The 14,532-nt window shown below is 40.6% G+C and overlaps 1 protein-coding gene across 1 annotated transcript in view; it reads right to left on the bottom strand.

The window, feature by feature from the left end:
* Positions 1–11,282: 11,282 nt before the first annotated feature.
* LOC107569821 (heterogeneous nuclear ribonucleoprotein Q) overlaps positions 11,283–14,532 on the bottom strand; it is an 11,573-nt gene continuing 8,323 nt past the window's right edge. Inside the window, exons 2-6 of the mRNA XM_016255978.1 lie at positions 13,613–13,827; positions 13,249–13,384; positions 13,023–13,112; positions 12,355–12,407; positions 11,283–11,963 (exon numbers count right to left, since the gene is read on the bottom strand). Coding sequence (XP_016111464.1) covers positions 11,310–11,963; positions 12,355–12,407; positions 13,023–13,112; positions 13,249–13,384; positions 13,613–13,827 — 1,148 coding nt within the window. The 3' untranslated portion in view covers positions 11,283–11,309. The remainder of the gene's footprint in view (positions 11,964–12,354; positions 12,408–13,022; positions 13,113–13,248; positions 13,385–13,612; positions 13,828–14,532) is intronic.

Here is a 14,532-nt window from a genome sequence, read left to right as displayed (position 1 = left end):
TCCAGTTAGTCTGGATGAAAACCAGCCTGAGAGGCACATGCTGTATTAATACATGTCTCACTGAAATACCTGATTGTGATTGGTCAAAAATATGTTGTACAATGATGCTCAAAATAAACGTCCTGGTGGAGTGATTTTGATTGACATTTTTACAATAACATTCACAATAAGCCAGGACAGCGTTTGTGATTTCATGCTGACTTCAATATTCACAATTGTTAGCCTCAATGACCAAATTAGTTGAATTTGTTACAGAAGTTCCCTCCCTAATCAAACACACCTGGACCAGCTAGTTAAGCTCTTTAGGAGCACGTCATGATTACAGATGTGTGTGTGTGTTGAGCAAGAATACAACTGAACTTTGCAGGAACAGGAACGAGCAACCCTGGCACGGGACACCTCAGTATATGTATTACACGTCAAAGTGCTCATTCTGAAATCAGATTCATGATTTGTATGCGCATACAACCTAGTTTACTGTGTAGATTTGTTGGCTGTGATTATGGTACGATGTTTTTATTCGTACAGTAACCGTAAATGATTTAACAGGGTTTTTGTTACCAGCAGATAGAATAATAACTTAAGCATTGGTTAAAATAATGTCTTTCAGTGCATTATGGGTAATTAAAGGCCAATTCACACCGCACGGATGAACGCCAACAAACAAGTCTGTCGAGGAGTTTGTTGGATCAGTGTGTTACCGCTGTCGGCGTCTGTTGTCATTGGTCAGGGTTGGTTTTCAGCCGACTGAACGTGTTCAATCTGTGTTTGTTGGGTCGTGGAATGTCTAAGCAGCGTGATATGATTTTCCAACAAACTCTGACGTAATCTGACCTGGCCACAAACCGTTGCCATGACGATGAGGCAAGACCTCGAGTAGGTGCTGGGCATGCTTAGCAAATCATCCTAGAAATGGCAGGTTTCTGGACAAACCAGAAAGAAGAGCAGTTATTGGTTCTTTGGGAGGAGAGGCCAGAGCTTTATGCAGTGGGTGTGGCCGAGTATACCAACTGCAACGCGAGAGGGAATGCGACCAGATTGATTGCTAATGCCGGGTACACACTAGGGATGTGCGTGACGACTAATTTGACTGTCGTTTAAACAGAAGTTTTGTATCCGACTAGTCGACTAGTCTAAAAGCAAAAAAACCCCAAAAGATGATAAGAAAAAAAAAACTTTGTGTGTGCATGTATATAATAGCCTACACTTGAAATACTTAATCTATGAATCACACCATCAAATCCCTCAATGAATTCCTCTAAAAATAGGTCACAAGTATGCCGTACGCTTGCCCCGCGTTATCATCATTTCATTTTAGTCGGTCGTTAAAAAGAAAAAAAAAAGAAGAGCACACACTCAACGTCTGCCAATGCTTATTTATTCAAATCCTCTGGGGAAATGCAGAACAATGGAAAATCAATCAATAGCCTGACAGAATTCTTCATCTTCATATAACGTTAGCCAACACATTAAAACACAAGTCAAAAACAATAGGAAGGTTTATCAAAGAATAGCATTAAAACAGCTTTTAAAAACATACTTCATCATGTAGGCTATATCATCTAAAAACAAAACGAACAAAAAGAAAGACAGGAACTGAGGCGATTAACAATTCCTGCACTTGAAAAAAACGTGCTCGGCAGGAGCTGAAGTCGCAGGCACGCAGAGATAACGAAAAGCAAGCCGACAGAGTTTCAGAAAGCGCCTGGACATCCCGCACCAGCACTGAAGTGGGTGTTCGTTAGAGGAATAGACGGCGCGGACGGGATCGCAGCACCGACGGGTTGTAGTGAATGACGTGATTGACATTAGCTGGCTTTGGCTAGTCTCTAAGCTAACGCCTGCGTGCCTGTATTGAATATGAATGTGCATCGCTCCAGTAGAGTTATTGTAAGACAATTTGACATTACACAGTTTACACAAAACTTTTCAGTTTCCTTCTAATTCAAAATCATCCCACACCTTGCTCGTCTTTCGTATGGTCATTTTTGAACTCGCCGCAACTGACACGAAGAAAATGCATGTGAGGTCTGAGGTAAAAATGTAGTTTATGCCCCGATAATTGATTGGCAATCGTGCTCAACAGACATGTCTGTGATTGGCTACAATGCTCAATGCTCCAAAAACCCATAAATGGAAACTGTTGCTGCTTGTCAAAGACCAGTATCCACATGCTACTGAAGAATCGGTACTTTTGACTCCATAGGAGTCAGTTGCTCCAACGTTGTCCGTCCGGTCACATCTTGTTGTGTCTGTGTGTGACGAGACGGTTTTAAACCCTGATTTGTGTTTAATGTAGAAGACAGCTTACCCTACTACATCCAAGCCGTCTTTAGTTACTCCTGTCTTAGCGTTGTGTTGTGAGACACTGAGAGCTCAGTGTGACTATGACACATGATTGAACCACATTATCTGCGGGGGCCGTTAATGAATTCTCATTCTGTGGTGTAACCAGTGGAAACGGAGGGAAGGGAAGGGCCATCTTTTTGAGGAAGGCGACACAAAAAGATCTTCAAAGGGGCTGTATTTTGATCAGAGATTCATGAGTTTTGGAGAGGTATCCAAGGCAACCATCTCAAGAAGGGTGATATGAAGCTGTTGAGATGAAATTAAAAACAAATGTGTTCTGCGAGGGGGGGCAGTTTGGGATCGCAGTTATGATGTTTCTTTATCAGCAGCTCGAGTATCACTGATAGCTCTGAATTGTGTTTTAGCAGTCAAGGATGAATCATCTTACATGGGTGAATCACTTAAACACAGTTTAGAAAGCGCCGGGTAGCAAAGGTGAAATACACAGGAACCGGTCTCTTCAATGGAGCGAGCTTTATTCTTGATCTCAGAGCATTATTGAAAACATCAGTGTCTGTGTTTCTGTATGCGGTGGATTTAAACATGGTACAATGTGTTCATGTCCACATGTATTACACTACTGCTGATAAACGAAGGCATATTCAGATCAAGAGCCAACAGCGCTGCATTGACAAGCTTCAGGAGTAAGCAGAGTTCAAGTCAAGACCCAGACCAGTACCAGACCCTCTAAAACCCTGGGCCAGATCCAGAGCTGGTGCCAATCAGGAACTGGCTGTGCTTCTCCACAAAAAAAAGACTGGATCGGTGCCTAAAAACTGGCACACACAATTAGATTCGATCCTAAAGTTATGCATGTGAGCATGTGTACAAGAGCACGTGACAAAACCTTTGATACCAGTAATAAAAATAATCCAACATTGTTTATTAAAATGTAAAGCTAAACAGACAATCACAATATGTTTTAATATGATTATGCAAATAAGCAACTGCTTTGATTTCGTCACCGAAATTAAATCATATTCATATAATTATATGATTTCCTGGGAAGTCTGTTTGGTGATGGAGTTCTTGCACTTCTTTACACTGCTTTTAGTGTAAAGACGTGCAATGCTTTTAGGAACATTTTTGTGCATTTGGACATTTTATAAATCGTTTGAAGGACATTTGGGAAATTGTTGTGCGTTAGGATCATTCTTCACACGTCTTTATAAATGAAGCCCCGGGTTCTAACCCGTTCTTGTAACCGGCGGAGTTTCCTCATCAGACTGCAGTTCTCAGGTCAGTGGACACACAGCCGCCGACTCCAGCAGGTTACATTGTTTCACCAGTAGGTGGAAGTATATGACTGTCCTTCTGTACGAGTCATTGAATCATTCATTCAGCTAAAGCCCATCGCACACTTAGCATAGAGGCGAACTCAAAGTGTATTTGACTGTGCTCCACACATGTGCATTAAAGTTTCATTCTTGTCCAGTGTCGGCACTATTTCTCTCCAGATTTTATGACCAACTAGAGCTGTGTGAATCTCTGAACCTCTCACATAAGCAGTCGTCAGCATGAACACTCACTGAAGAATCAGCCGTTTGTCTGCAGATCAAACTCACGACTCTCGTCTTGTTTTGAGTCCTCGTTAGGGATGTAAATGTATGGCTAGGGCTTCTGTACACTTCCTGTCATCCTGATGTTGAGTGCATGTTTCTCTTGCATCTGCTGTTGAAGCATCGGCCCCGCGGGGCTTCTGAGGGCCTCAGTGTGGTCAGAGCTGCTCATCACAGTTTCTCTAACTCTCTCTATCGATCTCTCTGCTCTGAATTCACATGAACGAGCGTTACGAGCCTCTCCAGCCGCTGCGGTTACAGGGAGCTGTGTTAGTTACTCTCTTAATTAGTAGGACTAACGCACATGAGCTGAAACCGTGCAAATCAGGGTAAATCAAGAAACACTGTCCAACAGCGACACCAGCAGATGAAGTCTCAGAGAGAGGAAAACTCGGTTAATCCATTTTGGATTGAGATTTGGTGAAAATGGGACTAAAGTGTAAGATTCTGTAAAGTGTGAGATTCTGAAATATATAAATTAATTTTAATATTTTTCTTTTCTCTTTCTTTTGCTTTTTGTTTATTGTAGTAAGTATTATTAATAACTGTAACTCAGTATGTAAGGATTTTTTTTACATGTGTTAGCCTGCAATGTTCTGTGAGTGTAATGCAATAAATGCATAAAATAATAATAATAATAATAATAATAATCTCTTAAAGACAGCGACTTGCTGCCACCTTCTGGTGGTTTCAGTTTCCTATTTAAAATAATTTATTTTTACCATAATTTCTATATTCATAATTTATATTTAAAATATTAATTTTATTTCAAGCAGAGAGACTTCCAGGTCGAGTCCCTTTTTCAGTCCCAGTCTGTAAATCCAGTGCTATTTCAGATGCAGCTTCTGAGCCACATCTGCAGTGCAAAGATGGATTTTGTTGACACTTATTGCTACAATGACACTTATATGCCTATTTCATTTGATTGGTAAAAGCCCTACTGTGGGGTAAAAACAGGGTCACTGCTTGCATTTTCAATTTAATGAGTCCTTACTGAACAACAGAATCAATTTCTTAAAAAAAAAAAAGGCTCAAAACTTCTGGGGCCATATGCATAACACTTAAAAAACGTAAGATTTTCTATTGTTATCGTCCTCTTGCATTATTGGCAAACTATTTTCCTATTTGCCACTGTACCGTTGCTTTGACACGATTAGTAATGTATAAAGTGCTATTTAAATACAGGTGACTTGACTTGACTGTGGTTAAATATCTCTTCAGCACATTAAACAGCAGAAGGAAACTCTCAAAGCACCACACATGAAACTGTGAATTTCTGTTTTATCCAAAAGACATGGTCAAGCTCTTTGCAGATGCTTCTCTATAATGTCTTTATTTAAATCTGATCTCAACCTGTGATTACACACATAGTCTGACTAATGATCTTATAAGCAATATTCACAAAAATGAGTTTAAATAAATTCATATAAACTCAATCAATAATATATTAAAGGGTTTCACTTGTTTGTTCAAATCACGTTTATCCAAATTTCACTATTATGCAAGTCTAAAACACTTTTTCCATGTTCCACCTGGAACATGTCCCCATTCTCTGTTGGTACGTGACTGTATAACACCCACTGATGGTTTTCAAAAGTAATTTACTGGTCTTTTACCTTCCTGGTTTTAGGTTCAGACTGCAAACGACTGGTGGTTTCATCCCTCTGTTGGGCTTGAGCTATTTCAATGAGTGTGGTATGTCTGGAGAGTGTTTAGTTGTTTTTATTGCCAGAGAGGGTGCTTCATCTTCCCTCTGAAGTATAGGTGCTCTGGAAAGTGCGTCTGGACCCTGGTTAAGACAACCCTTTCAATGATGGACTTGAAAGTCAAACTGAGACTCAAGGTCCATCAGGTCAGATGCAAGGTGGTTTTGGGGCTATTAATAACCCAAGCTAAGGCGGCACGGCCTGTGTACACTTCGAATCGTCCCCCTTCCAGGTAATGTTTCCACTTCTCCACCGCCCAGACCACAGCCAAACCCTCTTTTTCAGAAGAAGAATAGTTAAGCTCGCACCTACGTAATGTATGGGACGCATAAGCAAGGTTTCGTACATACTACTCTCTTCACATGCTGTTTTATCCCACTATACTGGATCACTGCAGTCACCCGGATCCAGTACGTATTCAGCCCAGATGGTGGATCAGCACCTAGAAAGGACCTCCACAGCCCTGAAAGACAGCGGAGACCAGGACAACTAGATGAGCCCCAGATACAGATCCCCTGTAAAGACCTTGTCTCAGACGGCCACCGGGACAAGACCACAGGAACCAGACGAGTCCTCTGCACAATGTGACTTTGCTGCAGCCTGGAATTTAACTGCTGGTTCGTCTGGTCAGAGGAGAACTGGCCCTGACTGAGCCTGGTTTCTCCCAAGGTTTTTTCTCCATTCTGTCACCGATGGAGTTTTGGTTCCTTGCCGCTGTCGCCTCTGGCTTGCTTAGTTGGGGACACTTCATTTCCAGCGTTATCGTGGACTTGATTGCAAAGATATTATTTAAACTGAACTGAGCTGGATGTTGACATCACTGAATTCAATGATGAACTGCCTTTAACTGAAAAATGAGTGTTTACTATTGTCATTTTGCATTATTGACACACTATTTTCCTAATTAATGCTGTTCAGTTGCTTTGACACAATCTGTATTGTTAAAAGCGCTATATAAATAAAGGTGACTTGACTTGACTTGACTATATAGTAGGTAAGTAGGCATATTCGAATGCAACTTAAGTATACGTACGTTTGAATCTCGCGAGAAGTAGTACACCATGCAGGTCATTCTCGCCTACTCTTTAATGAATACTACGGATTCGGACATACTTATTTGTTCACCTACTGCTTTTTGCCTACTATATATTAGGGAAGGATGCGGTTTCGGACACAGCATGTGTCCTTCCAGAACCGGAGTTGCCCGTCCCCGATTTAAGTAGGTTTATTTAAGTAGTCTCAGGGTGTTTACATGAAAATGTAAAACTGTTCATTTGCATGACAAAGGTGTTTTGGAGGCCTGAAACTGCTGAAAAAGTTTTTGGAAACAATACCGTTATCGCTATCGTTATCTATTTCATAAACTATGAAAACATGAATTTGTGAAAACTGTGACATCATGTGCACATTACAATTTACGTGTGAGTTTCTTTATGAAAGGCCAACTACTGGCCTGGTATGAATAATGCAGCACTTTAGTCCTTTTTACAGATCCGTGTGAATGGGGATTGTTTGACAATGTGAATATTATCAATCAAAAACACGGGTCCCTGTGTTCAAATCACTTTTGTTGAGTTACTGTAGAGTAAACTGTTTTATTGTGTATTGCTGACAGGGGAGCTCCAGTAAGCACACGTTTGACTGCAGCGATGAGGGACATGATGGACGGCAGAGACAGGTGAAGGTGGACACGGTGGTCAGCTGCTTCATCAGAATAAAGCTGCAGAACTGGCACAGCTGTGGGATGTGAGGTTCGCCACCTGTAAATATGTGATTAATAAAACAATACGTTTGAATAAAGCTTTGTTTCATGTGTTGTTGACTTGTATTTATTTATTGTGATAGTTACTTTCATTCATTCTTTTACTCATTCATGTTTCCTGTTGTCAGTAAATAAAATATAATTATTTCATTAACTTATGCATGAATTCATTGCTTGCCTGAAAATGTTGGTGTTCACCTTGGCAGCAGTTATCTAGTATGTATTCATGCATAGCTATGGCATATGAAAAAAATACATTTAGCTTGTTTCACTAAAACGTATACATTTCAGTTTAAATATATAATTAATCTTAATATAATTAATTATTGGTCAGCATTTATCATTATTATTGTGCATAAGTGTTGGGGTGGGCTAGCAATGCAATTCATTCTGGGGTAATCTTCATTTTTAAGTACTAATAATTACATTTTTCAAGTATAATGTCAACAGTTTTCTCCAAAGGCCAGACCTTTGAGCAGCTGCCCGATGTTGTCTTTGTGCAAACACCAAGGAAAACAAAGGGGATTTAAGCCAGTTTTGCTTGTGGATGAACAATTTGCTCATAAAATAAAGAAATTAACAACATATTCAAGAGATAACGATTTTGGGTTTTCGGATCGCATTCATCCTTAACGAGATTTGGCTGTAGAGTACTAACTCTTAGCGCTCATTAAGTAAGTACTTATTGAAATTAAGTACCTACTCTTTGAGTATGCGGTTTCGGACGCAGCCAGTTTAGTTCCATCCCTAATCAAACACACCTGTCTGTAATCATGAATCTTGAAGGTCTTAAGCTGCATGCGAAACCAGGACAGATGTCCCTCTTCCATCCTCAGTGATTTCCAGTCACATTCACATGTTGACCACATGATGTCGCCATAACACCATGAGAGCGTTTTTGTGTCAATTACGACAAAAACAAAAATTAAGGTATCATTTTATAAACGTACCCTTAAATAACTGGGTCACTTAAAAATAAATTCCAATTAAGTCATGCTAACAAATTATGTTTGTGTAACTTCATTTATGTGGAACCAATGAGCATGACTAAATGCAGCAAATTCTACACTTTACTGTCTGTTGCTGAACCTCTCCGACTGGCAAGAGCGAACTACAGATCATCTGTCCTTATTCTACAGGACCTGTGTACGGCCGGACACTGTAAACCACCAGATCCTCCTGTCCACCCTCTCTAACCCGAGCATCACAGGTATGGTACTTCAGTCTTAACTCACAGCCAGATCTTTGCAGAGGAGGGCTGTCTGCTAATCACTGGGGTTCCTCAAGGTTCTGTGCTCAGTCCTCTTCTTTTCTCCATTTACACAACTTCACTGGGATCGATGGCCTAGTCATGCCCTATGAATATCATTGCTTTCATGACAGACTTCATGTGCAAGTCATTTTGGAAAATGCTTCTGCTAAATTAACAGTATAGAAATAATTATATGTTGTGAAATGGTACATTCATTTATTCATTCAACACAAAAACTGTGACGTCACTGCAAATAAGCCTGACTGATGGAAAGTGAATTTTGGGGCCCGTGTCCTGTGCATGGTTTGTAATTTTTAGTGACTAACACAACCACTGAATATGCAGAGCTCTTAAGACAGACCTTGACAACTTGACAAACGGCGGTCAGTAAAAAAAAAAAAAAAACAATGCAAAGGTGGTAAAAATGAATGAGCGTACAAAACCATCTGTGAAAGTAAAATGTGGTCATGAAGTGATAAGGTAAATCAAAATTAGTCTTTATTTAGTTTTAATTTAAATAAGTTACTGTAACCTAACGGCACTGATTATACTTAAGACATTCACAAGTTGAGGTTTAGAGAGAAAAAAGCACTCTGGAGACAGAACAGAATCAAGCAAGGCCACACCTTTTCATTTTAAAAAATTTATTTGCAGGAATGCAAAAACACTTGTTATGCAGCAGTACTTTTTTATAAAAATGGTCTGATGGTGATACAGAAAAAATTGTGGAGTCAGTCATATTCAAAATCCAGTCAATACTTTTAAAGAAGCAAAAAAAGAAACTGAAACATCAACAGAATCCCTTTAAAAATGTATAAACCCTGTACGAGCGCATAAGAGAATTAAAGTTACCGATAACATGCCCAAAATGATGCATATCTTAATAATCCATCACATCAAATGTGATGAAAAGGCAGCTATGGTGTGCCCAGTTCAATGACCTCAAACGTCCTGGCTGCCCTGAGCACAGCTCTTATTACAGACTGAACGGGTAATGGCTTAGTCAGAGCCGCTCTCACCAGTCCAGTCTGATTCACAATCAGCGCCAGGGATGGAGACAGAGCAAAGCTCAAGCACAGAGATCGATCCCAGCTGATCTGTCGGCCAGACCGGCCTAACTGCCTCCATCGAGAGAAGCAGCGGCGATCAGACCGGTACTCTGGACCTGCCTTTAAAAACGACGGTGAACTCTGCTTGCCTAGGCGGCATGTAGCTCACAAAAGGGATGGTGTTGGTTTCAAAATTGATCAAGCAGCCATCAACGTGGACCGCATGTACTTGAAACAAACAAAAATAAGTTTTAAAAGCACAAATTCGTTTGGGGCGGGGGTCTGAGAAACGCAGCTAAAGCTTCTCAAAGTAGCTTCTTCCTCAAGTTCAAGCTTTTATAATCAAACAAGTAACATCCTCGTCACCCGTCTCGCGAGCTGTAACTACATCCTCAGAGGCAGGCGTCTCGCTCGGCTCAGACTGAAGGAGGCTAGGCTTCTTTAGACTCATCACATGAGTGTCATTCACATGCCCAGTCTGACTGCTCAGCATCATTACAAAAGGACTATAATACACTAGGTACATTGGCTCTGATGTTGCCCTTGTGCATAAGTTGAATATAAAAAGCCCTGCTTGCATCAAGTCTCCGTATGTACAGTACAGATAGGGCAGTTTCAGCCTCCAGGATGAGGTAGTTAACCAACCCTTTCCAAAAAAACACCCTAAAAAAAGGTTCAGCAAAGAACCATTTTACCTGGAATGCCTGGTCAGTCACGCCAGGTTGTAACAACTGAAGAAACGAGAAAAAGAAAAAAGGCAAGACTCAAACACAAGCTTAACATGCATTGCAATGGCAGTAAAGAAAAGCCTCTCAGTTGGAGGAGACCGTGTGAAATGGGGTATGTATTTACACAAAGCTTGAGTGGAGAGAGGATGCGGACTTCAGCTTGGTGAGATCAATTTGAAGGCATGCAGAGTGAGGTAGCAGCACATGTCTACAGGCAAACCTTTAGTCCTTTTTCTTCCACAAGGAGCCATAAATTTGTAGGCAATTTGAAGAGAGAATTTGCCGAAACATGAATTTGAAACACAATTTGAGTTTTTGTACACTGGTGCGTGTATGTTTATTCAAGCAGACAAACAGCAAAGAATACAAGCCAAAATGTAAAGCCAAAAATTAGGATCAAAGTCCTTTTTTTTTTCTTTTCTTTTTTTAAATCGTTTTCACCAAAAACAAGACAAGCTATTTGACTAGCATTATCTTTTGTAACATACAAATAGCAATTTTTTTTTCCTTTTTCTTCATTGAATACAAGTTTAGGAGACACTTTTTTTTTTTCATTTTTGTCCTTTTTTGTTGCTGTTACCTACTTAAGACATGAAGAGCAATATTCCTATGAACATACATGGTACTATATAGCCAAATAGACAGGTTGAGCACAAAACTGCAAATTTAAAAATTTCAATCCCGATTTTAAAAAGTAGGAAACGACTTCCAAACAAAACATAAAACAAAAACAGTTCGGCAGAAGCAGGTGGGAGTGACTACTGATCGAGTCCAAGCGGATTCTTAAAATATGTACAAGAAAACCCGCCCGGAAGAGGAGAGAGGCAACCTTTAATGGATTTGAGGGCCAATCAAAAAAAAACCAAACCCTTTTTATAAAGAAGACAATAGAGCCCTACATTCTCTACTTCCACTGTTGCCCAAAAGAATCCTGATAAAACTCCTGGTTGTCAGATTTGTAACCATAGTTACCAGAATGATCGCCACCTTGCAAGGGTTGCTGTGCAATGGGTTGCGAGCCCCAGTTCTGATTAATGGTCTGGCGCCGCTTGGAATCTGGCTGGTTGTAGCCATCGGCTTTGCGCTTGCCTCCTACATTTCCACCGCGTCCACCCCGAGCACCACGTACCCCGCGCCCTCTCGGCAGAACCCCGCCTCTGGCTCCTCCGCGTGGGCCCCTGCTGGCCCCTGGCCCGCCGCCGCGCTGCAGGAAGCCCGCCCGGCCCCGTGGAGAGCTGGCCCCTCTGCCGCGCACCGGAGACGCGCCGCCTCGCCCCCCTCTGCCTCGAGCGGGCGCCTGGAAGTCATCGTAGCCGAAGTATGGGTCGTCGTAGCCACCCCTGTAGTTATGGTAATCATAACCATAATAATCGTAGTAATCTTCATAGCCATAATAGTCTGGCGGGTAGGAGTAACCACCCCGACTGGCACCCCTGCCCCGGCCCCTGGCAGGAGGCGGCATCTGGGGAGGCCCATAGTAGTAGTAATCATCATACCTGGGAGAGAAGAGCACAGGGATGTTTATATTCATACGAAATGCCAAGCCGCTCCAAGATCGCTAATCTCAGACATGCAGAGCTATGAATCACCTGCTCTTGGAGGGCTGCTCCAACCCTAGCCAAACACACCTGCCTGAGCTAATCAAGGTAGGGCTGTCACAATTCCTTGATTCAATTCGAGTGCTCGATTTAAAAAAATTACTCTATTGTAATTTGCTCGTGTCGAGTAATCAGCAAAATACCGGAAGCGGCGCATTCCACGGACGAGAATCCAAGAAACGCATTATTAGACCGTCTTCCAAGGCTGCGTGACATTTTAAACTAATTAAAAAATCATAATGTATAATGCTATTGCTAATAGCATTATGCTAATGTGAATTCACAAACGATTTGATTAAATTAAATAAATATATGCGACGCCGGTTTAATATGTGCGCTTTAATTATTTACATGCGTGTAGGTCACATACGTGTGTCTCAGAGCGGCTCTGTTCACAGTAAACGCTGCTCCGCACAAACGGTTATCATTTACATGTGTGGAGCATCTCAAACTCCATCTCTGCATATTGCTCTGAGTTCAAGTTTATTATAACGTGCATCTGCACACACAAAATGCACCATTTCATCAGATTTGTAAGGTAAATCATTTATAAACTTACACAAACACAGGAGAATACATCAGTATCTTTCTGAACATGCGAACTGTTCATCGCGGTTTCAAAATAAAAGCTCAAACACTCACTCGGAGTTTACACATTTTGATGTCTACATATTCAAGAAATTGCAGTGGGTGGTGCATTTCTGTCGTAAAGAAATGGCCAAATATTAAAGATTAATTGAACATTTGAATGAAATGTTGTTTAGTCATTATTAAACAAGGATTCGATCCCAATCGTCAGGCCGTTGGCGTGTCTGCAGGCATTTGTTGTGTAATGTACATTAGCTCTATTGTTTATAATACATTGTGTATTTCAAAAGTTGTGTTCAATAAAACCATATTACTTGCTTTTCATACTTTATGAGAACTAATTATTATTGCTTAATTGCTATTATACAGTGCCTATAGAAAGTCTTCATATTTCGTTATGTTGCATTATTATTAAACTGCATTAAAATTACTTTTTTTCTCCTCGTACTCCAGAAAACAGAAGCCCCTGTTCTTTCTCTTATCATCCGGCTGATGGTAAAGGATTACATCAGTAAGACCCTCTGAGAAAAAGAGAAAGAACGTTAAATGTGTATCTTAGAATCTTTAAAGAACCCAAAAGAATGGAGCATATTGAGAGGACACAGAGATACGCAGCATGGAGCGAGGAATGCACGCTCATTTCAAAGCAAAGCTCACCTGTGACTTTGGAAAACTCTTCAACAATCTGTTCTTTTGTCTTGCTCTTGGGAATGGAGCCCACAAAGAGTCTGTTGTTTGCCACTGATATACACACGCCAATATGTTTGCCCGAGCGAATTTCATGATTGTTACACTGAGAGGAGAAAAACAGGGATTGAATACTTTAACAACTGCTGAATTTACAAAGCAACACCCACGTCTTTCACTACCCAATCATATTTTTTCTGGAACAAAAGTGACTTCCCCACAAACAACCCAATGAGGTTTTCTGGAATGATTCTGAGATATGACTGTGAACCTAGTTTGATACATTATGATACACTTATGAGTGAACCAGCATGCAAATGTATTTATGTCTTACTAGCTTGACGGCCTCCTGTGCAGCCTCTTTAGTGCAGAACGTGAGGAAGGCATAGCCCCTGTTCAGGCCACTCAGAGGATCCATCATCAGACGCAGGTCCCAGATCGGCCCTGCCTTCTCAAACAGAGACACGAGCTCATCTTCAAACAAGTCCCTCGGGATCTTCCCCACAAAGATCTGCAGTATGGAGAGAACGGAGAAGTCAATGAGCCAGTCTGACAGGTTAGAGCGTCCTTAAGATAGCAGCATGATAACACACTCAATCAGGTGAATGAATGACTCAATACTCACTCATTAAGTGAACATTTCTTATTTGTATATTCATAAATGCATTTAAAACATTAATCTCATAACATTATTTATCGCAGTTGTAATTATTGTTATTTGCAGAGTAAATTATTTAATCTGATTGGTAGCAGCCCTATAGTGTATATTGAATTTATTGATAAATTGTAATACTTTGGTTAAAAATAGGCCTTTGTAAAGGTAAATATGCAGATTTAAGTATGTAAAAGCTGATAGAACACTGATGGAAATATTGCTTCAGAATAAATTGTTTACTCCACCAGAAATCTCAGCGATGCAGTTATTTTGCGGGGATATTTTGTATGGAATATTGTCTGCTGACATTAAAAGTTCACTGTATATCATAGTAATAAATACCATTTCTTTTTATGTTAAACACATTAAATATTACATGTATGTACTGTATGTAATATAATGTGTACTTCCATTACAGGTTTAGGTTTTACATTTCATATAAGGTGGTATTAAAAAGTCTTAAATGTAACTTGTTCATGTCTGTAGAAACCCTGTAAACTCACGATTCTGACTTTTTTCTCAATCGCGTACATCAGGGGTGCCCAAACTCAGTCCTGGAGGGCCGGTGTCCTGCAGTGGTTAGCTCCAGCTTGCCTCAA

The sequence above is a fragment of the Sinocyclocheilus grahami genome, unplaced genomic scaffold (genome assembly GCF_001515645.1).
Source record: "Sinocyclocheilus grahami isolate Dianchi unplaced genomic scaffold, SAMN03320097.WGS_v1.1 scaffold1384.1, whole genome shotgun sequence".
Taxonomy (NCBI): domain Eukaryota; kingdom Metazoa; phylum Chordata; class Actinopteri; order Cypriniformes; family Cyprinidae; genus Sinocyclocheilus; species Sinocyclocheilus grahami.
The sequence above is the reverse complement of the archived record's forward strand: the minus strand, read 5'-3'. Positions and strand labels throughout refer to the sequence as shown.